A 21722-nucleotide genomic window follows, 5' to 3' on the forward strand; every position below is an offset into this window, starting at 1 on the left:
CAGCGCAAGCGTTTCGGTGGCGAAATGCCTCCTGGGAAGTGTAGTCCTATAGTATATAATATAATATAATATTATATCGCCACTCGGCTTACGTTTTCTTCGCAATGGCCGGCGGCCATTAAAGAGAGGCGGAGCGGTGAGGAGGAGGAGGAGGAGAGGAGGCGCGGCGCCATGGAGGCTCCTCGCGTGGCCGGGCAGCTGGAGGAGGCGATCCGAGGCCGCCTGGAGAAGCTGGGTTTTGAGATTTATCCGTTTAAGGTACTCCTTAGGGGAAGGGAGCAGGATGGGGGAGCGATGGAGTTAGGTCCTGGGTTCGAATCCTGACTCAGGCAGCCATTGTGACCAGATGTCCTCCCTGAAGCGCGAAATGGAGGACGGCCGAGATGGAAATGGAGGACGTCACCCAGAACAAGCCACAAACGCTCATAGAAGTATGCATTTATGTTGCTCAGTCACGCTAGAAATGGAGGGCATTGAGGAAAATGGAGGACACCACCAAATAGAAGTTAAAAATGGAGAAGAGGTGATATGATAGCCCTGTTTAAATATCTGAAGGGATGTCATATTGAGGAGGGAGCAAGCTTTTTTTCTGCTGCTCCAGAGAACAGGACCCGGAACAATGGATGCAAGCTGCAGGAAAAGAGATTCCGCCTCAACATTAGGAAGAACTTCCTGACAGTAAGGGCTGTTCGACAATGGAACAAACTCCCTCGGAGTGTAGTGGAGTCTCCTTCCTTGGAGGTCTTTAAGCAGAGGCTGGATGGCCATCTGTCAATGGGGATGCTTTGATTGAGAGTTCCTGCATGGCAGAATAAAGGGGTTGGACTGGATGGCTCTTGGGGTCTCCTCCAACTCTATGATTCTATAGGCCTGTTACAGACTGCCAAAATAAAGCTGCTTTGGGTCTCTTTGGAGGTATGCTATTTAAATGATGCATGGGTCCTAAGAATCCGGAAGCTACATCAAAGCTGCACTCCAGTGCTTAGGAAAGGAGTGTGGCTTTGGTGCGACCTCTGGACTTTTAGGACCCATGTATCATTTAAATAGCATACCTCCAACGAGACCTGAAGCAGCTTTATTTTGGCAGTCTGTAACAGGCCATAAATTCCATGATTGGTTCGTCTTGGGGTCGCCATAAACGACTTGAAGGCACACAACAACAACAGCAGCAAGAATAAATGTTATTTCTTTGAGTTAGAGCTAATCGGTTTTGAAAAAGACGAAAACGATTTAGACAAAATAATGTTAAAACTGGAAAGGAAAAAAAACAGTCAGTAACTTATATAGCATATTAGTGGAAAAGAAATTTTGAAGAAGAAGAAGAAGAACTAAAAGAATGTATGGTAAAATGGGCACAAGAGTTGGGACGCAATATAGATGTATACTATAAATCCACATAAACACACCATCTATAGAAGAATGGAAAAACAAAATATTTGAAATGAAGGAATTAGACAGATTAACAGCAATATTAAACAAAAAGGACATGGATAAATGGGAAAAAGAATGGCCAGGAGTGACATTCGATTTAATAAACCCATAGAATAGTTAACAGGGAAAACTTTATTTAAGATTTATACAGGTTTAATTATTTGTTTTTATCCTCCTCTAATATAAAGACAAATGTTAAATTGATGGTTTAAAAATTAGAGATATTTTTGATTACAGAACTGATTATGCTAAGTTTAATGTACTTATTCTGCTTACTGAATGTATACCTTATAATTAACTGAATGTATATTGTATTGTGCAATCAATGTCGTGCTGATTAAGAGGAATAAAAAATTAAAATAAAGGTTACTATCCTGAATTTCATGGATTATAAGGAGAGAACAGATTCTTCAGAAAATGAAACAGAATTATGTAGCTACTTTGTCTATTTCAACTTTTCTTACACATTTTTTTTGGCTTATATGTTTCTTATTTTATGTATAACTCTATTAAAAGCCAGTATAGTTCCCGGCAATAAATAAATAAATAAATACATTTTATTTCTTTCCCGTCTCTCCTCAAGGCTCAAGGCAGGGTACAGCATGTTAAAATACAAAATAATATTAATAATGATTAAACAACAGTAGACTAAGGAAACTAAAAGGAACATCTACTGAGGCGTATGGCTGTCGTGGCAGAATCTCATTTTGGGAGAAAGGCAGAATATAAATCCAAAAAATAAGCAATGTGTTGCGCTATTGCAGCAGTAGGGAGCCAGGTGGTTTGAAGGTTGGACTACAGCTCTGGAGGCCAGGGTTTGAATCTTTGCTTGGTTGTGGAAACCCACTGGGCAACCTTGGACAAGTCACACACTCTCAGGAGAAAGCAATGGCAGACTTCCTCTGAACCACTCTTGCCAAGAAAAACCCACGACAGATTCTCCTTAAGGTCTCCATAAGTTGGAAACAACTTGAAGGCACACAACAGTTACAACAATTTCAGCAGTGTGAATGATTCCTGTGTCCTTGTGTCTAGTGCACATGTTATAGTTTCTATCCCATACTGTTTTATGTGGTTATGTCATTTTGAATTGAAGTGCCGTCCCATTTGATTTGTGTTTAGCTGTAATACCCATGTGGCCATTATTGCTCTGGTGTTGCATCATTACAGCTACTCCCAGTGCAACATTGCTTTTGGTGACAGGCAGACTGCTACCAGTTTTTATGGCATTTGACCTTTTACTGTTCAACCACATATTTTGTTACACTTGGACCATGTTTAAATCAGTACATGGACCTCCATGTTCAGCTGTCCCCTGCCAGCATGTCCCACGTTAACATAGTCAGGAAACTTATTCAGGGGTAGCTGTGTTGGCCATGCAATAAAATACAACAAAATTCAAAATCCACAACATGGAGGCCCATGTAAAAGCCACTGAGAATATAAGACGTCAGACCACACTTGACATACAAGCTTACAAAATACAGCGGTCCCTCCACATTTGCTGTGGTTAAGGGTGAAGGACCCCCGTGAATGTGGAAAAAACGCAAATAAAAAACCCACTATTTTTACCTAAGAGAACACCTTTCTGGAAATCCCCAGCTCCTCCAATGCAACTCTATGGTCAACATCTGCCAGAAGTTGATCATAGAATCATGCTGGAGGACCTACAAATGCCTAGAGAAGTGTTTTCTCTAGGAAATTCTAGGTTCTCCAGCACAACTCTATGGTCACCATCAGGCAGAGTTGCGCTGGAGGACCTAGAGATTCCTACAGAGAACATATTAATCAAAACCGTGAATAATCAGATCTTCAAAAGTCAAAGCCATAAATGTGGAGGGACAGCTGTAATTATTTTAGGTTGGTTGTGCCTCAGATCTTCATGTTTTCTACTTAGTGTTTTGCTACTACATCCCTATATCCAGAAGTGTACCTTTCCTGTCCTGCTGGTTGTATCCAAAGTTAATATTTTGTATTATCCCTGGGATTAAATGACAGTAATTGCATTTCATAAATCCAGGCAGACAGCATGCTGGAGTAGACACATACAAGACTGTTAGCTCATAGAAGTGGGAAGAGCATGTAAAAATGTATCAAAAGAATTCTCAAAAGCCTTCAAGACTACAGCCTAAATAGGAAATGCAGAATGGAATAAAACTAGGAAAGTGACCAGTAATAGCTAGATGCGGAGCTGAATATGAAGTTCAGTTCCATTGGAAGTTAAAGATTGACGTGGAGCTGATAATTTACTAGGGTGGAGGTGAAACATATCCCACCTGTGACTGAAATATTAACCAGGGGGAATCAGACTTTTTCTCTAGGGTCCACTAAACCATCTTTCTTGTTCTTGCATTCTATAACTGATACTGATGTAAGCAGTTCTGGCTGGAACATACCTCTATCTTGCAGGAAACTTTTGAAGAATTAGCACTTCAGGTGACAGGAATACAGCTGATAGAAACAACACACTTGTAGTTTTCCAGGGACACAGCCAGTGCTGGAGGCTATGAAGACATTCTCCATTTGACTTGAAAATTAAAGTAATGAGGCCTTGGAGCTCCTGTGGGAAAATTAAATACACATTTTGCTAATTAGAGCTGTACCTGTTAAAAAGTTAGAAGTGTTGAAATTTTGTTGTTGAATTTTAAACTCCTAATACAATAGGTTGAAAAGCAAAAGGTCTAGTTTTGCCCTTCCTGCCTTGAGTAAGAGTTACCTTCTAACATGTTCACAATAGAGCTTTATTTTCCTAGTTAGAGAATCCAAGAGTTCAGCTCACAGTAAATTGTACCAGATTACGTTTTGAGCAGTTAGGCACACAGATACCAATTCTGTGGTACTGTAATATTTTTAAACTGCCAGTGTAGTGTTATAGATATCCCATGGTAGTGGCCAGCCTATGATGTTAGTGTACTGCTATCACTGGGGCATAGCAGGGTTCATCCTAGCAAAAAGAATGAGGAGAAGGCAACCTTAGTGTAGGGAACAGGACAGATAATATGGCATACTCTCTAGCGACTGACACCCTTAGCACCTGTAACAACACCACTGGCTCCTGTCAGTTATGCAGTGACATGCTGATACATCCACTAAGTTTAGAATGGAGACAGTACATGCATGGCAATGAGGAAGTGCCTCCCAACATCAATGTAACCCATGTAGGAACATTACATAACCCACTACATGCAAGGACACTTGCAAAATGCTTCACAGCAACAACCTTTGTTGTGCAGGCAGTAAAAGTACAGAAAGTGAGAGGTGACAGAGATCTCTGCAGGTGTAGGTTCTAGTCCTCTTGTCTGCATGTGCAAATAATGACAGTTTCAGCTGGTCAACAGCAAAATACAGTAAGTATGGGCAGTACAGTAAGATCCCTAGATAACCGTTTTGAAAGGAGGTATCTATAACAAATATGTGAACATCCCTGGAATGGGTGTTCAGGTCTCCCTGCAGGAGCAGTTTGCATCTGAGGGGAATAGTCTTTTCATCCAAGGAAGGAAGGGAAGGATTAGGACTGATATTAAGAGAATCTTTATTTCCACTCAAAAATGGAGTTGCTAAAAATGGCTTACAAAGGCCCCATTCAGACTCACCTATTTGCACTGGATGGAACTGGGCAGAATCGGGTCCCCCCCAATCTCTCCAGAAGCAAGTGCCCACTAAAAATTTACCTCAATCAGGGTATTTAAACCCTGAATGCCCTTGCAGCTCTTCCGGAGAGTTCACATTTGCAGGTACCGGTTTAAAATGAAGGCGCCTTTGTTGTCAATCAAATTCAGTTCCGCTTTCGTCAGGGTGACGTTTCCTGCAGCCATTGGGCAATTGGATGTGTGCTTCCCCCCTCCCTTTTTAAAAAAACAGGTGGAAGTGTGCACATATTTTGTCAAATTTAAAAACCTCCAGGTGTGTGTGTGTGTTGTGTGTATTTGGGTCACTACAGATTATGGATCTTCCCCTGCCTCCACTTTTCAACCCCAAAATACAATCTAATGCCATTTCTGCATCCTCCCTCCTTGCCACCCCAGAATGCCTCATACACATACAATAATAATATTATTATTAATTCCTCACCCTAAATGCCATCTCTGCATCCTTTGCTTTCCCTCACATTGCCACCCCAGAATACATGTATGTAGCAAAAGCATTCTGTATCAATTTGCCAAACTGAAAGAGAAACATTTGTAACATTCACACTGTAGCATTTGCTTATAAAAATAATTTAGAAAAAAAGCCTTTGCAAAGTGCTGTGCTGGGAGCAAGGAAATGAAAGGGAAAGTAGCACCAGCAGACACACATTCTATCTATATATGTATCTACCTGTAGCAAAAAGCATGTGCATAGTCTATCAAAAATAAAACAAGAGAGAGAGAAAGCAGCCTGTGAGAGCAGAGGCTTGCTCCGTTCCCTGCCCTTCCTCTGACCTGCCCTGAATTGACCCTTTCTCCGGCTCCTTCCTCCTCTGCCTCCTGCTCCCCCGTTACCCTGATTCTGCCCTTGGCACTTCCGGCTCCATCTGTCACGCCTTTGGCACCCATCCTCCAGCTCCTGCCTTCTCCTCCTCCTTCCAATGCTGCCCTCCATGGCCCCCTTCTTTCCCCCAGCTTCATCCTCCTCCGTCACTCCGATGAAGGGGAAGCGTGTTCGGCCCTCTGCCCTTCCTCTGCCTTAAATCCCTCCCCTGAACATGACCCGATTATGATCGGTGGCAAGTTCATATTCGCTGGACCGGTTTTAAAAAAAAGATACAGCTTTTACTCCACTTCCAAATGACCCACATTAAGGGGCATTTGCCTCTCAACAGGTGTGCAGGCCTTGGATTCGCTTGTGGGAGATTCGGGGCGAATATGAACTTCCCGTGGTTAATCTGGGTTCTGATCTGGGGTACAAGGTAGTCTGAATAGCCCCCAAGATATGTAGCATAAAAACAGAAATAATTAAAAGACAATTGCAAACTAAATATTGCACTGGGATGGAGAAACTGGAGATGTACGTGTAGGACCCACTGGGTGAGTGTCATAATTAAGATAAAACTCCCTTTCTATAGCTGTGGCCTGACTGAAGAAGACAGTAAGATACATCTTGACATGTTTTCATCAACAGACCCAGATGTAGGTGCCAAGAACAGCAGGGTTGCATGAAGAGATCTAGCCCTATGGAGCAGGTCTGATTTTGCATACAAAAAGCAAAAAGTTAACAAGTTCAGTCCTAGATGCAGTGTCCTACTGGATCAGTCTGAGAGGAGTCCCCCTACATAGACACATCTGTGAATGTCATATCCAGTCAGAAAACCTGTACCCAGAGCTTGAAAAGGATTACAACTCCCAGGATCTATGAGTTAGCATTCAAAATAATGTCCAATAGGTGAGCTTCTCAGCTCTTGCATCACATTTGCCTCTGCCTTCACATCTGTTTTGCACTTGCTTACTGCAGTCATTTGCTTCATTTACAGCAAAGCTCCTTGTTCATTGCTCTCATGGGCTGACTGCATGGTTCATCAGAGTGGCAATAACTGGGATTCCTCCTCTCTCACAGGAGCTGAAGGATCCAATCAATGGCACGGTAGATCCTAAATGCTTGTGTGTTCCTGACAAACTCCTTCCCCCTCCCATTCAGAATGTAAACATGATGCCAAGTTAAGTGAACTAAAGACAAGGCGAGCAGAAGGGATCCCCACCAGGAAAGAAACAACAGCTTCAGTAAAGTAGAGATTTTATTAAACACCAAACAGGTTGTGAAATGAGGACATATGAATAGGATCGCTAAGCCTTTTATCTCAGCAGGGCTGCTGCCTTTAAAAGCATGAATCAGAGCAACATGAGGCCATATTCCCAGTTGCTGGGTCTGGCTTCACCTGCTTGTATAATTTTCTGTCAAGAAGCTTGCAGAAATGCAGGCCTTGATGGAACAAGGAGACTGGCAACCCTATAGAGGAGCAACTGGATTTGAATAGTTGGGTGCTTCATTTCAAGATCGGCGTTGTACTGGGAGTTGGGAATGTCCTTGCATTTGCACCTGTTAGAGAGACAGGGAGAATAGTGAGTAATATACAAGAGTCATAACATATAATGCATAGAGCAAGTAATTTGAGAGAGGCACAGAGAGTACTGCCATCTAAGTACTGTCCTAGTACCTAGTGCCTTTGTCCAACTTCCCTTTTTGTTTGGGGAAGACAGTGTAGTCACTGAAATGATGCTTACCTTTCTCCTGTGGGGAGTTGTAATAGAAGCTTGCATGCAGTGACTTTCTGTTCTGTTCTTTATGTCCAGTTGTGATCCTGCAAGGCAAAGGAGTCCCAAGTGTTTGGCTAGCAGTAGAAGTGGTTGGCTACCTGGTATTTTGGGGTAGGGTGGGGTGGGGCTAACACACAGTGTGGTGTTATTTTCTGTTGGGGGAGGAAAGGTTTAGTTAATACCCTAATACCCTAACAGTAAGGGCTGTTCGACACTGGAACACACTCCCTCAGAGTATGGTGGAGTCTCCCTCCTTAGAGGGCTTCAAACAGAGGCTGGATGGTCATCTGTCAGGGATGCTTTGATTGAGATTTCCTGCATGGCAGGGATTTGGACTGGATGGCCCTTGTGGTATCTTCCAACTCTATAATTCTATGATTTATTATAGGACCATATCATTTACCAGGAGCGAGCAAGTGTGACCCTCCAGGGGATGTTGGATTGTAATTCCTAGGAGCTCTAGCTAGGTGTAGCCAATCTGATTGTCAAGGGTCAGAGTTACACACTCTTACGATACACACTTTTCACAAATTCTGGAGTGGAGCAGTGAAAGAGGCAAGGGGGATACAATACTTGCAACAGTCTTACTTTGAGGCATTAATTTCCCCCCTTCCCTTGTTTACCTGTGTGATTTGTATTTACATCTCAATTTGAAGGATCCTGTTGGTTGCATGTGTGTTAAGGCAATCATCTGTAAGGTTTCTGAGTGTAGAAAAATTAGCAATCTGCTCTTTCTGTATTACTTTTGAGCTATTCTGCTTGTGAGACGTTCTTCCTTCTTGTGCTGCTTGTTCTTTCTTCTGTAGTTCTCAGTTCTATCTTTGAAGTTACACCTTGTTTGCTCTAAGCATACATGATAGGAGATCAGAGCGGTATCACCCTGTTCCCCTTTCATCTGAGTAATGGCTCCCTAGCAGGGATTTTTATAGACTGATCTGAGTGTGCTGAGATTGGGTGCAAAGCCAGTGAGAATCCTATGCTCTTTTTTAGTAATATTGGCAGAGCAGGGAGGAGGTGGTGTCTTTGATTCAGCAGGCAAAGGGTCAAGGGAAAGATGGCATTCCCTGCATTCTGTGCTGTAAACCTGGCTAGATAGGCAGTTAGTTCAAGACAGCAATACAGCTATGTTCTCTATCATACCCAAGGATACCAGAATATTTTAGATATGGAGGCCACCTGGCATGGCGTACACACATATCTGTCCTGAAAGAGGGTCAGGGCGCCATCACTTGATACCCAGTATGTGAGGTAGTTGCTGCACTCTGCCCAATGGGAGAGCCAACCCTATTTTGGCTCTTCATAGAACTCAATGAAAGTCATTTTTAAAATTTCTTCATTCTTTTCATTGACATAGTTATGGATCGTTACACTGGCATAGGAACTGTAAGTCATACGTTCAGGCTGAGGCCAGCCCTCGCCTGACACATCCCTTATTCTGCACTTTTTTGGCCCCTCCATTGACATAATGTCATGCCAGCCTATCCCCTTTTCTTTTGCTGTAGAGCCCCTGATAGTGGCATATTTCCAAGATATATTGTTGTAGGGTCTTTGCAACGAATATTAAACTATTCAAACCCATGTAATTTAAGCAGAGTCTTGTGCCTCCTGTAGCACAAAAGTGTAATTCAAGATAATTTAAAAGGACAGCCCTCCATAAATAAATTAAGCAGAAGCTACTGGCAGGAGCAAAGTAGCAACTTTACTGTAGTAAGGGGCATTTAATAAGAGTTGAGAGGATGCAGTCCTGTAGCTACCTTTTTGACACTGTGGTGATTATTAATGAAAGGAGTTTGAAAAAAAGCTACTTGAAATATTTGGAAATAATTTCCAAATATGAGAGGGGCGTATTTGGAGTTGGGATGTTGGTGTGGCATTCTTGAAAAACATGAACAGGAAGCTCATACATTCGCCTCCTGGCAATGCACATTCTGTAACTGATTCCACAAAACATTAGTTAACAATTTGACATTTAAGGTTCGCAGATAGTTATTAAATAAGAAGAAACTGTGAGTAAATTTGAATTTCCTAAGAGCAATCACAAATAAACACTAAGTATGATTTTAAATATTCAGTTTTCTCTCAAGGTATAGAGTTTCAGTCCCAATGTACCAAATTTGGTTTTCATTCCACATTACATAAGAGAACATTTACATTCTCAATGGCTATTTCTCTCAGTTGTTAGGAGAATATGTTGTAGAACACTACAGAGCTAATAATTAATGATAGGGATGGAGAGAAATATATAGGTTTGATATTGAAATGTTCCTAGCATTATACAGTCGTCCCTCCGTTTGCATGGACCTTGAATCTACATTCCTCACTTGCTTGTGAGGGGCAAACGAAGGGATTTAAAATTGGGTGCATGCCTTTGGCATGCACTTGTGGGTACTCGCAGGGATGTGCTGCTGTTCAAGCCAATAGGGCTTGAATATCAGTGGATTTCCATTTTCGTGGAGGGTCCGGAATGGATACCTCGCAAAAATGGAGGGGTGGCTGTACTTTATTGCTTTAATTTATTCTCAACGGATTTAATTGATAATTTTGTAATTTTACTTAAAAAGAAATTTTATTATTATAACAACAAAAGCAGTGAGCAACAGCATTTATTTCTTAATTGCCTCTCCCCAAGGCTTGATAGGGTGCAGTGTAGATTAAAACTCATAAAACCACTGAAGCAGATAGGTTAAAAAACATAAACGTGGGACACATTAAAATTATCCAAACGTACAATTAGAAATACACCAATTTAAAATTCATAGTTTAAAATCAGCTGGGCTGGATGAGATAGGTCTTTAATACTGTTTTAAATTCAGCCAGCATGTTTTAGCTGCTGAGTCCCTCCCGGAAGGTCATCCCACAATCTAGGGGCAGTTGACGAAAAAGTCTTCTGGATTGCCAGTTTAGTCCTGGCTGGTTGAAGTAAATGTCATCCAGAGGACCTGAGAGTATCATAACTATAGTTTAAATAGCATCCTTACTTGTCTCTTTCCCAATATGCAAATTTAAAATAAAGAAATAAATTTATGTTTGTGTACATTATTATGAAGCATTTTCCTGTGCTAGAATGCCTTGTCTCTTTCATTATATAGTTGATTCCATAGGAAACTGCCTTCCTGGCACTTTCATCACAAGTCCATTAATATTTGCCAGAAGCCTAATATTAAAAATGTGCGGAAACCTCTTTAAAAATGGATGTAAACATTTTATCTTGTCTTGGCATCCTAGAATAACAAAGCATGTCTGACACCCCTCTAAAGGGAGTAAAAGGATAGCCCTCTCACAGGTTATGATGTTATTGTTATTTTTCCTGTTGAAAAATAGCCTGTAAGGAGAGCAGCCAAGCTGGAAAATTTTCATTTCTAATTGGAGGGCCACTTGTTGACTTGTCTGTGTGTATAAGGAAACATTAAAAACCCAGAAATAATACCATGGAAGATTTGCAAGAATTCATCCTAGATTTCAAGAAAATTGAAATCCTTAAAGAGTTCCCATACTTTGGTTTCACATATTGATCAGAATCGAAATTGCGGTCAAGAAATTAGAAGAAGGCTAAGATTGGGAAGGGCAGCTATGAAAGAACTAGACAAGATCATAAAATGTAAAGCCATTACTCTGAATGCTAAAGTGAGGGTAATCCAAGCCATTGTATTGCCCATTGCCATGTATAGACGTGAGAGCTGGACAGTGAATAAAACCAGTAGTAATGTGGTGCCGAAAAAAAGTACTTCGAACACCATGGACAGCCAAGAAGAGAAACAAATGGGTTCTACAGCATATCAATCCTGAACTCTCTCTGGAAGCCAAGATGACTAAAATGAGGCTGTCATAGTTTGGCCACATAATGAGGAAAAATGAATAATTAGGAAATACAGTTATGCTAGGAAAGGTGGAAAGCAGAAGATAGAAAGAAACACCACATGCTAGATGCTTAGACTCAATCAGGGTAGACATGGGTCTGAATACGCAGAACCTGAGCAGAGAGGTTGAAGATAGGGTTCTTGGAGATGTCTCATCCATAGGGTCTCCATGAGTTGACTTCAGGGCGCTTAACAATAACAACAGCAACATAAGAAAAGTGACCAGGTCTTTGTCTGCAGCATTGGCAAAAGAGTGAATGAAAATGTTCATCCAGAACTATGATCAATACAGTATAACCATACTAGTAACTGTATTTTTGCTACTTGTTTATGCTTAATAATGAAAGCCCTTTTGAGAAGTCCTGTTTACTTTATTGGAGGTGTCCGAAGCTTTCATTCTGGTTAATTTGCAATAGTGGCTTATGTACATAGCCTAGCTGCCCTTAAATTGACTTTACTTTGAGCAAATGGAAACTTGTTCATGCATAATAAGCTAAGAGTAGGCAAGTAGGAGGTTTTGTCAATAGAGGACAAAGTAGCACTAACCTGTTCCCATCACTGAGGGGATGCATTCATGTAAATTGTTCCTCAGTCATACACACAGCTTTCATTTTGTTTGAATTAATTTCTGTCAATAGACCCTATAAACCTTTTGAGTATGCTAATACTGCAGTCTTCAATATGCTTCTTAGGAAGAAAGATCTGTTGAACTCAGTGAAAGTCAGGGTCAAATTAGATGTGAAGGAAGGAATTTCTTATCTTTTAACACAGAAAGCCTTGGACATTATGTAGAAAGAGGTTGTGTGTGTTTGATTTATAACAACAAAGAAGAGTGTATGGGTAAAGAGTGTAGAGTCAGTCCTATTCCACAATTTCCCCCTCATTTACTCTTCCTATCAGTTGGGTTTCAATACCAGAGTTGACCTTGGCTGAATGAGTAGTGCTTGTAGCAGAGGGCTATACAGAGGTAAGTGGGAGGTGTGGCATGAGCTCAATGCCTCCAACACACACCTAGATGATTGAAATCAAATTCCACCTCCCTCTTTCTGCATGACAGGAATGTTTACATGTTGAAAGGTACAAAACTGTCACCTTTGCATTTGGTACATCCCTCCGTTCTCAGTAAGTATGAACAAGAACAAGTTCTAAGATTCATATGACTATTTACCTTTCTCCACGTAGCACTTGCAGAACTCTTTTGACGATCTCCTGCTCATGACCTCTGATGCTTGTTTTGCCTTCTAGTTCCTGATCTTTGAGCATGAATCACATGGCTAAACTGAAAGCCCAAGGTCTTTGCTTGCTATTGTTCACAACTCTTATGACATCATAAGGAGCAGAGATGGTGTGTCATTACCTTGTATCAGAGGTTGGATTGTGAACTCTAAATTAATTGACTCTAACTCTTAAGGGTTTTTTCCTACTGGCAATAGAAATCAAAATCAAGAGGTTTTTTTTTTTATAAATGAACATTTTAGTGCTTGAAAATGGTTTCAGATTATGGCTTATTCCAAAGTTGGTTTCCCGCGTTGGACAAAATGGAAGACTAGTAACTGAAAACTTCCGCATTTCATGTAGGCATCCCAGGAAGAATAGAAAAGAAAGGGATGGTATGTCTCAGCAAAAATCTCATTCATATCCCAGGTTGTTAAACTGAGATAGACTTGTGTGAACACAACTAGTGGTTTCCACAGCTCTCTGTTTCACTTATTTATACACTTGTCCACATCTGCTGAGGTTAGGGACACAGGACCCCAATAAATGTGGAAAAACTGCGAATAACAAAAACATTACTTTTTTACCTGAGAGCACACCTCTCTAGGAATCTGTAGGTCCTCCAGTGCAACTCTATGGTCAACATTTGCCAGACATTGACCATAGAATTGCGTTGGAAGTGCTACAGATGCCTATTGTCTAAGTCCTTCAGTGTGACTTTTGGTTAACACTGATCATAGAGTTGCGCTGGAGGACCTAGATCAGTGGTTCCCAACCTGTGGGTCGGGACCCCTTCGGGGATCAAACAACCCTTTCACAGGGGTTGCCTAAGACAATTGGAAAACACATATTTGCATGTGGCAATGAAAATAATTGTATGGTTGGGGGTCCCCACAACATGAGGAACTGTATTAAAGGGTCACGGCATTAGGAAGGTTAAGAACCACTGACCTAGATATTCGTAGAGAGAACATATTAATAAAATCTGAATAATCAAATCTGCAAAAGTCAAAACCACAAATGTGGCGGGATGAGTGTAATTATCATATCTGACACCAGTAGTTAAATAAGCATTATGGTGACACTCTTTCCCATTTCTTTGTTTCTTTGCCTTTTATTTGTTCAATCTTGAGGGAAAACAAAAGAAAATTCTGAATACTTTGAAAACAACATAAAATAAAATTATTCAGCTCTTGGTAATTATACATAGATTTTTGTCCATTGCTCTGCATTTTGGGGATAAATCTAGCATAGGATCATGTGAGGTTTGGATACTTGGGAGTTATTTCTTCTAAAACATTATACACTAGCTTGCAGTTCTTTCTTCTGTGCAAGCACATGATCTGCAGTGCTCAGACTGCAATCCTCACAATTCCAAGATTTCAGGCTTCCTCTACTAATGATAATATCCTCACTTGCTTATTTATTTTTTCCCGAAGGTCGGATGGTACAATGCAGCCCTTCCTCCAGCTTTTCATTTGCCATACTCAGAGAACACCCTGGCATTTGTGGTGCTCAGCACTCCTGCCATGTTTGACAAAGCCTTCAAACCTTTCTTGAAGAATCAGTTGCTGAAAAAAATTCATGACCCAGTGGATCAGTGTATTTCTCATCACCTCTCACTGGTTAGAGACGTAAGTGATTGTAAAACATTGTCTCCTTCTGTCATTGCTGTGGTAAAAATGTAAAAGTAACCCTGCTGGACACCAGGGTAAGATGCAACTAGTCCAGTATTCTGTTTTCAAAAGTTAAGTGCTCCCAGGAAGCCAACAGCCAAATTGTGAAGGCAACAGTGTTTTCCTGTCATTTGCCCTATGTCTGGATCACTGTGTCTATGGTCCCATTATCCTGGTTAATATTAACTGAGGGACACATTGCTCCTTGAACATGGCTCTGTTGAGCATTCAAAACTGTATAAAACAAAACTGTGAATCTGAGTATGAATGAGCATTCTAGCCCCACTGTGAGAAGGGTATACCTACCCCATCTTTTGTGTTCTTTTTGACCAGATTCTGTTTCATAAGATGTTTTGTCCTTTTATGTTCTGACTGCTAAGTATACGAATGTATTTTTATTAAAAGAAGAAAATGTTCACATGTATAATACGTACAAGACTTACCTGCTTGTTGACAGTCTCAGCTATAAAAAGGTGATGAAGCTGGGCTTACATTTAATTAATCTGTTTATTTATATACCGCTATTCCAAAGATCATAGCGGTGAACAGCAAGTAAGCTAATTTGCCCCCAACAGTCTGGGTACTCATTTTAGTGACCTCGGAAGGATGCAAGCCTGAGTCGAGCTTGGGCCCTTTTGCTGGTCTTGAACTCGCAACCTTGTGGTTTTGAGTGAATGGCTGCAGTACAGGCATTTAACCACTGCGCCACCAGGGACATTTGCAGAAGCTATTGAGATTCCTCCTCAATAGTTGTTCCTCTACAAGGAACAGAATATGGCCCTCTAGCCTCCAACATTTGCACATTCCATTCTACATATTTAATAATCTGCCTTTATTTGTGTTTTCCACTAAGTCACCTAAGTGGATATTAGGCTAACAGACTTCCCTGAGCCCTCCCTGAGACTAATTTAAAATTTGTTGTTATTTGCTGTCATCTAATTGTCCAATAAGAAGGCCAATTGAGTGACAAGTTGCATATTTTATTGACAAGTTGCCAGTTAAACCTAGGGAAACTGAAAAGATGAAGATTATCGCACGGGCCCTAAAACAGGCCCGTTGTGTTCTAAAATAGGGGCGCACAGGGGCGCGCACGGAATGGAATGGGGCTAGGGACCGCATTTTGCTGCACAAGGGACCACTGCCGCTGCTGCCAGGCGTTCCAATCGCGTCCTCCCTCCGTTCCAGAGGGTACGATTTCTGAGAACGCTTTAGAACAATTCTCAGAAATTGCACCCTCTGGAACGGAGGGAGGACATGATTGGAACACCCAGTGGCAGCAGTGACGTTCCTTTGTGCAGTAAAATGCGGTCCCTAGCCCCATCCCAGTCTGTGCACCCTCGTTTTAGGACGCAACGGGCCTGTTTCAGGGCCCATGCGATAAACCTCTATGAGTGAATGGCATGTTAGATAAGACAATTTATCAAACTGGTAGTGAGGGACTCAGAAAAATCTTGGCTTCCACTTGAAATAACAAAATCAGAGCTCAGTAAGAATCATAGTACCTTTTATTCCTATGCCACTGTCTTGCTTCCCATCCATTTCAGATAGCAAAGTCCATGGTTAGGAATGATGGGAATTATACGCCAACATTTGAAGACCCAGACTTTTTTCCACCTCTGCCTTTAAGGTCATCGCATACCAAGCTACTAGACTGTTGTGGGTGCTTTGTTTTTTCCATTCTCTGTAACTCTGAATAGTATTTGAATCTCTGTCAGTTATGAGCACTTTTTTAAAAGGAAGTTATTGTGGCAAGACCAGGGAGATACATGGATTTGCTTAGTTGTTTGTAGACCTTCCATTGCAAGTCATGTTTGTCCACATATTAAAGATCTATGAACAATATAGTGCATAAGAGAACAAATCTTCTCATTGTAGGTTTTTTTCATCAAAAGTACTGCATCACTAAATTAATGACACTATAGGAGAAGGGGCCCAGTGTGGGGGGTGGGGAGGCAGGAAACTGTAGGCCCACTCCTTGCTTCTACTCGCATATCTGTCACCAATGTTCCTTGATGTGTTGACTTCAGATCTAATAAAGATTATTTATTTATTTATTTATTTATTTATTTATTTATTTATTTATTTCCAGAGCCTGGCTGACTATCAGGTGAATATCATGTATGACTATGAAATGCTGCCCAATCGGAAGCCTAAATTCTTAGCCCAAACAGCAGCACACGTGTCTGGTGCTGCATACTACTACCAGAGGAAAGATGTTCAGCTGGATCCTTGGGGAGAGAAGGTAAAATTCAGATTAGAGTATGAGAACTAACAAGGGAGTTCTTGTTCACTGGAGAATGGAGGATGAACAGAGTTTTTTTCAGTTTTGGACACGTTGGGAAACTTTTGCCTGCGGCTCCTTCTTTGCCCCACTCTAACCCTCCTGGTTCAAATCATATCTGTTTTTTAAAAAAATAATAATGTGTGAGTGTCTCTTTCATAAACAAGTGATAGTATAGTATAGTTCCAATGTCTCCCAGGGGACTCATGTCTGTGACATTTGCTTTTTTTCATGGCAAGTAGGGTAAAGTATGAACAAAATTGGCTATGTACTATAAGGATGAAATCCTGGTATACTTGGTGGGGAATAACCCTACTGGGTTCATTGGTCTTATTCCAAATAAACATGCATAAGATGAGGCTATAAGGCGTGGTACAGACGCACCAAATGTGCCATGCTGGCGGCATACTAGGGTTAACGGACTGCGTGGCAACCACACAGTCCCTAACTCTAGTATGGCACGGCGCTGTAACAATGGCGGCGCCCCATGTATACGGGCGCCGCTATTGTTACGTGATGGACGCATAGCGTCCACACATCACGCCGCACTTGTGATGTCACAAGTGCACCATTGGCACACTCGGGCATCACAATGTTGGCTTAAAAAGAACCCGCTTTTGCAGGCTCTTTTTCCTCCGGTGGGAAGCCACACAGTTTGGCAGCTGCGGCTTCCCTCCGGTGGAAAAACAGGCACCGACAGGCCGCCATTTTTTGGCAGTCTGTCCTATGCCTATGTTACATTTCTTTGCATACAAAGAAAGAAAGAATTGGATGCCTAAAATGTAAGGTGTGTTGTTTTTATTTTATTCCCCCCCCCCCAAAAAAAAGGTTAAAGGTACTGTGTTGCTCATTGGGTGTGTACTCATGACACGTTCACCTCTAGAAAACAGGTTTTTGTAATGTTTCAAAAACCAGCAAAACCTGTTTGGCTGTAGTAATGGTGGGACAAAAGTTTGTAATGGGGCAAAATGGTGGCTGTGTTTGCAAACCGTAAAATTATGTCTCTTTCCATTTGAACCTATCAATTATTTTTAAAACTGTCTTCTCTCTGAATAAAGGCAAGACTCCATGGCCAAAGCGGCCTGAAGTGTGCCATAAACAGAACCAGACCTAGCCTAAATCCTATTACAAAGTGGCATACTTACCTTAAAATGGAGCTTTCTAAAGGAGTAGGCCAGGTTTGTCTCCTATAGTATCTTGGCTTTTCAGCATAGAGAGACCTGTAAGCTCATGCCTTTAGGTTCTGTTTATTTTTCTTTCTCTTCAGAAGATCTATGGTGTGTGTATCCACCCCCGCTATGGAGGCTGGTTTGCTATCAGAGCTCTTCTGCTTTTCCCAGATGTGAAGGTGCCCCTTTTGCTTGAGAATGCCCCTATTGATTGTGTGACAACGGAGGAAGAAAGAATAGAACTGTTGGAGAAGTTCAATTTCCACTGGCGTGACTGGAGCTACCGGGACATTATAAAAGTGAAGGAAAAGTACTCGGAAGAACAGAAAACCTATTTTGCAACTCCTCCCGCTGAACGATTGAAACTACTGAATATGAACAGGGGTTTGCAGAGAAATGGAGTAGCTGTTTTCACTGCGGAAGAGGGACAGAGAGCTTAAACTGCTATGTCTGTTGCTATGTAGATGGAATATACTTGTTTATTTGGTGATTTAAACTGAAATCTGGAATATACTTAGAAGAAAGTAAGCCTCTCTTGGAGACATTTTCAAAGAAGCACACAAGATTGCGCTGTTCCATTCATAACACTGGAAGCCTAAGTACCCAGGAACACAAATACTGTTATGGCTGTTTTTAATCGTTGTTGTTGTTAGGTCAAAATGCCATTTCTAAAAAAATGATTTAGAGACTTGATTCCATAAATTATGTTTTCATTGATGAGTAGTTAGATATGGGTTTTTTTTGTCTGTGACTACTTGGTACTATCTCTAAAATGATTTTTCTTTTATAAGCTCAGGAGACTTTATATTTATATACAAATTACACCTTTCACTGTCCCATAGAGGAAATGTTTTGAAGGATGTTGTCTAGTCATTTTGTTCCACTGGTCTTTCTTCCTTTCCAGTCCTGTTCCAAGCACTGGCAATGCTTTCTAACTCATAGGATGTAAAGAAGTTGATGAGTCTATAAATAGAGTAAAAATGAAGGAAGCAACGAGGGCCATCTCTTTATGTTATGATTCTTATGGTGCACTTGTGCAATATTACAAGCCACTTTGTGGAAGTACACATCACTAAGAATGATGCAGCGGGAATTCAGGTACAAACTAGTACATGCGTATCTTCACTGATGTGTTTATATGCAGCATTAGGGTTAGGATGGATCATTCCTTCAGAACTGCTCTTGCATAGGGGTGTTTATGTGTAGGGTCGAAAGTGTGCATTTTCCAAGCTAAGTTGGAATATCACAGATATTTTGTGCTCTGTTTTTTTAGCTCTGGTGCGCAGTTTCAATCTGGTTTCTGCCCACTTTGGAAGTGTGTGACATCTAAACACCCCACCTTCAAAATGGTTTGAAACCACTTTATTGGACCATGTGCTTCACCTGATAGACTAGAAGGTCTCGAATGGAGTGCCTCTGGGTTCTATCCTAGGGCCTTGGCTGTGTCTGTCCAGGATGAGACTGTTTTGCAGGCCATACAGCATTGTTCTATTTTTAAGTTCCAATCTGCTTGTTAAGCACATAGTATCTATGTAGAGAAATTAAGTAGAATTGAAAGGACTGGGGATTTCTGTCACCCAGCAGTACTTCATTCTGTTTCCTACAAAATGAAGCTTCACAATCAGTGTGATTCTCTCATTCTATAACCATGGTTGAATCAGTTTTAATGCAGCAGTGCAAACCATCCCAAGATTAGATCCCCCTATACAATTAAATCCTCAAAAGCAATAGGAAAGGTTAAAAACTCCCGAATTCAAACACATAACTTACTTATTTGGATTATATTTATAACCTAACTTTCCTCTAAGGAACTAAAGGTGTTATACATCGTTACCTTCCCATTTTACCCTCACAACAATCTTGGAAAGTTTTATGTACGTGGAATGTGGAATAAACATTGTCTTTTGCCTTAAGCAGCAAAATGAGTTTGGCTGTCTGCCCATTATTGCTCCATCCCTTCCAATAAAGTCACTGTTACAATTCATTTTAACATCACTGCTTAGCATCTCTCACAGCCGTAATGTCAACTGAGTCTTCAGATATAAAGATCTCAGGCTCCAGACCTACTGCACTTTTCTCAATAGCAGGTTATGTTGCATTGAGAGCTTCCTCTCTGACTTACGGACAGTGAGCTAGGCTCACAAAAACCATTTGCATGTGACAATCTAGGATTTGCAAGGGGTGAAATTACACTCCACTGGTGAGATAGGACCCATCTTCAGCTGTGCCTTTTTTCCCTGGCAGCTGTTTGGCTACATGGGGCTCAAATCCCTCTGCATTAAGAAGTAAATTGGGTGCTTAATCCCCACTTGCTGGCACTGTAAGCAGCTGGGATTGGAAGGCCATCTCAGAAAGATTTGTGTCTGCAGTCTGCCAGGGTATGGCTAATTTCTAAATCCCTTGCAGCCTCCTTCCCAGATGTCTTCCTTTTCTGGTTTGCCAGCTATGGGGCTGTTGCTGTGGGGTTTTAAGAGCCCTGCCATGCACAGTATTACCTTTTCATTCCTACATGCACAAGTGGTCATCTGATAACTAAGAGGGTTTCTGTATAAGGCAAACCCAGGTTCTCCATCTTGAAGAGAAATGGAAATGCTTGTCTACTCAGCTAGTGCTAGGATTCCAAATGCTTTCTGAACTGTAGCCTTGAAACCATTTCAGACATTTGCTTTAAATGTGGAATATGTAATAGTTACACTTGGGCTGACCACTGACCAGACCTGGCCCCCTATGTCCACATTTGGCCAAGGAGTGTGCAACTATCTAGCCTGCCAATGATTTATGATCTCTTCCTGAAACCCATGGTTGAGCATACAGTAGGCCATAGAATTGACAGTGTGATAGATGTTTCTGATCTTCAGGTGTTTGGTGACTATTCTAAACCGGGAAGAAGGCAACAGGTATTCTGCGAGGGCATTAGGGATGATACTGTTGCAAGGGAAGGGAACATCTGCTATAAAACTCTTTAGAAAATAAATGCACCCAGCAGCTCCAGTAACTGAAATAAGAAAACATGAGAACAATCAGATAAATTATTTCTTACTTCTGTGACCCATGATTTCTAGTGTGAACGGATAAGAAAACAATGCATAGGACAGACCCAGAATCAAAATAATAAAATTTAAATGGGAAACTGCATTAAAACACACACAAATGCTGTTAAGAGGACAATGATAATCAGCTGAGTAGTATTAAATTTCCTGTTCAAAAAACGGATAACCAAAATTATTTCCTCTTCTTTCTCCCTCCCCAATTTCACAACAGCTGTGGGGTATCCAGGAAAACACATACACACACATACACACACACACAACCCTGGAACATTGCCAAGTTGGACTACTTTGGAAACAGCAGCTGAAATAACGGGGGGAAAAAAGCCCTCCCCTGATACTCCATGCTTCCTCCTCCTGGTGTATCTATAATAGTTTATGATGGGGGAATTTCAGAAGAAGAACATTTAGCACCTTTTTGATAAGAAAAAAACCCACTAGGTAGTTACTTGCAGGTTTCCCACATGTGTTTAAAATATGTTGTGTCATTTACTTATTTTGCCTTAGATAACCTGGTTGCTATCAGGGCCAGCCTTACCATTATACAGAATGAAGTAACTACCTCAGGAAGCAGATATACATGTCATGAAGGGGGTAACACAGTTGACTCAATATAACATCTTTTAAGTGAGATAGTAAAGTGTATAGAACCAAGACTATCACGATTACTTCTTCTGATATGACAAAAGCCTTTGATTAAACTGGAAATGTGTGTATTAGATATGTGCTAAGATAGATTCTGGTAGTAGCTTCTTAAAACTGTTATAATCTTTATATAGTTTCCAACAAGGTATAATCTGTTTGGATTTGCATATG

General features: G+C 41.1%; 1 protein-coding gene across 1 annotated transcript; it reads left to right on the forward strand.

Annotated features, from left to right (window-relative positions):
* Positions 1–150: 150 nt before the first annotated feature.
* MMACHC (metabolism of cobalamin associated C) lies at positions 151–19734 on the forward strand. The gene is made up of 4 exons (XM_089518636.1): positions 151–258; positions 14173–14367; positions 16499–16651; positions 17958–19734. The coding sequence occupies exons 1-4, from the start codon at positions 172–174 to the stop codon at positions 18297–18299; spliced, it is 777 nt and encodes a 258-aa protein (XP_089374762.1). The 5' UTR covers positions 151–171; the 3' UTR covers positions 18300–19734.
* The last annotated feature ends 1988 nt before the right edge of the window (positions 19735–21722 follow it).

This window comes from Sceloporus occidentalis, unplaced genomic scaffold (assembly GCF_023333645.1).
Source record: "Sceloporus occidentalis isolate IW3139 unplaced genomic scaffold, rSceOcc1.0.p SCAF_3, whole genome shotgun sequence".
NCBI lineage: Eukaryota > Metazoa > Chordata > Lepidosauria > Squamata > Phrynosomatidae > Sceloporus > Sceloporus occidentalis.

Coding starts and splice junctions, on each gene's coding strand:
- MMACHC (XM_089518636.1), top strand. CDS start 172: ATGGAGGCTCCTCGCGTGGCCGGGCAGCTGGAGGAGGCGATCCGAGGC. Junction 259..14,172: donor TTGAGATTTATCCGTTTAAG/GTACTCCTTAGG, acceptor TTTTTCCCGAAG/GTCGGATGGTACAATGCAGC. Junction 16,652..17,957: donor TGGATCCTTGGGGAGAGAAG/GTAAAATTCAGA, acceptor CTTTCTCTTCAG/AAGATCTATGGTGTGTGTAT.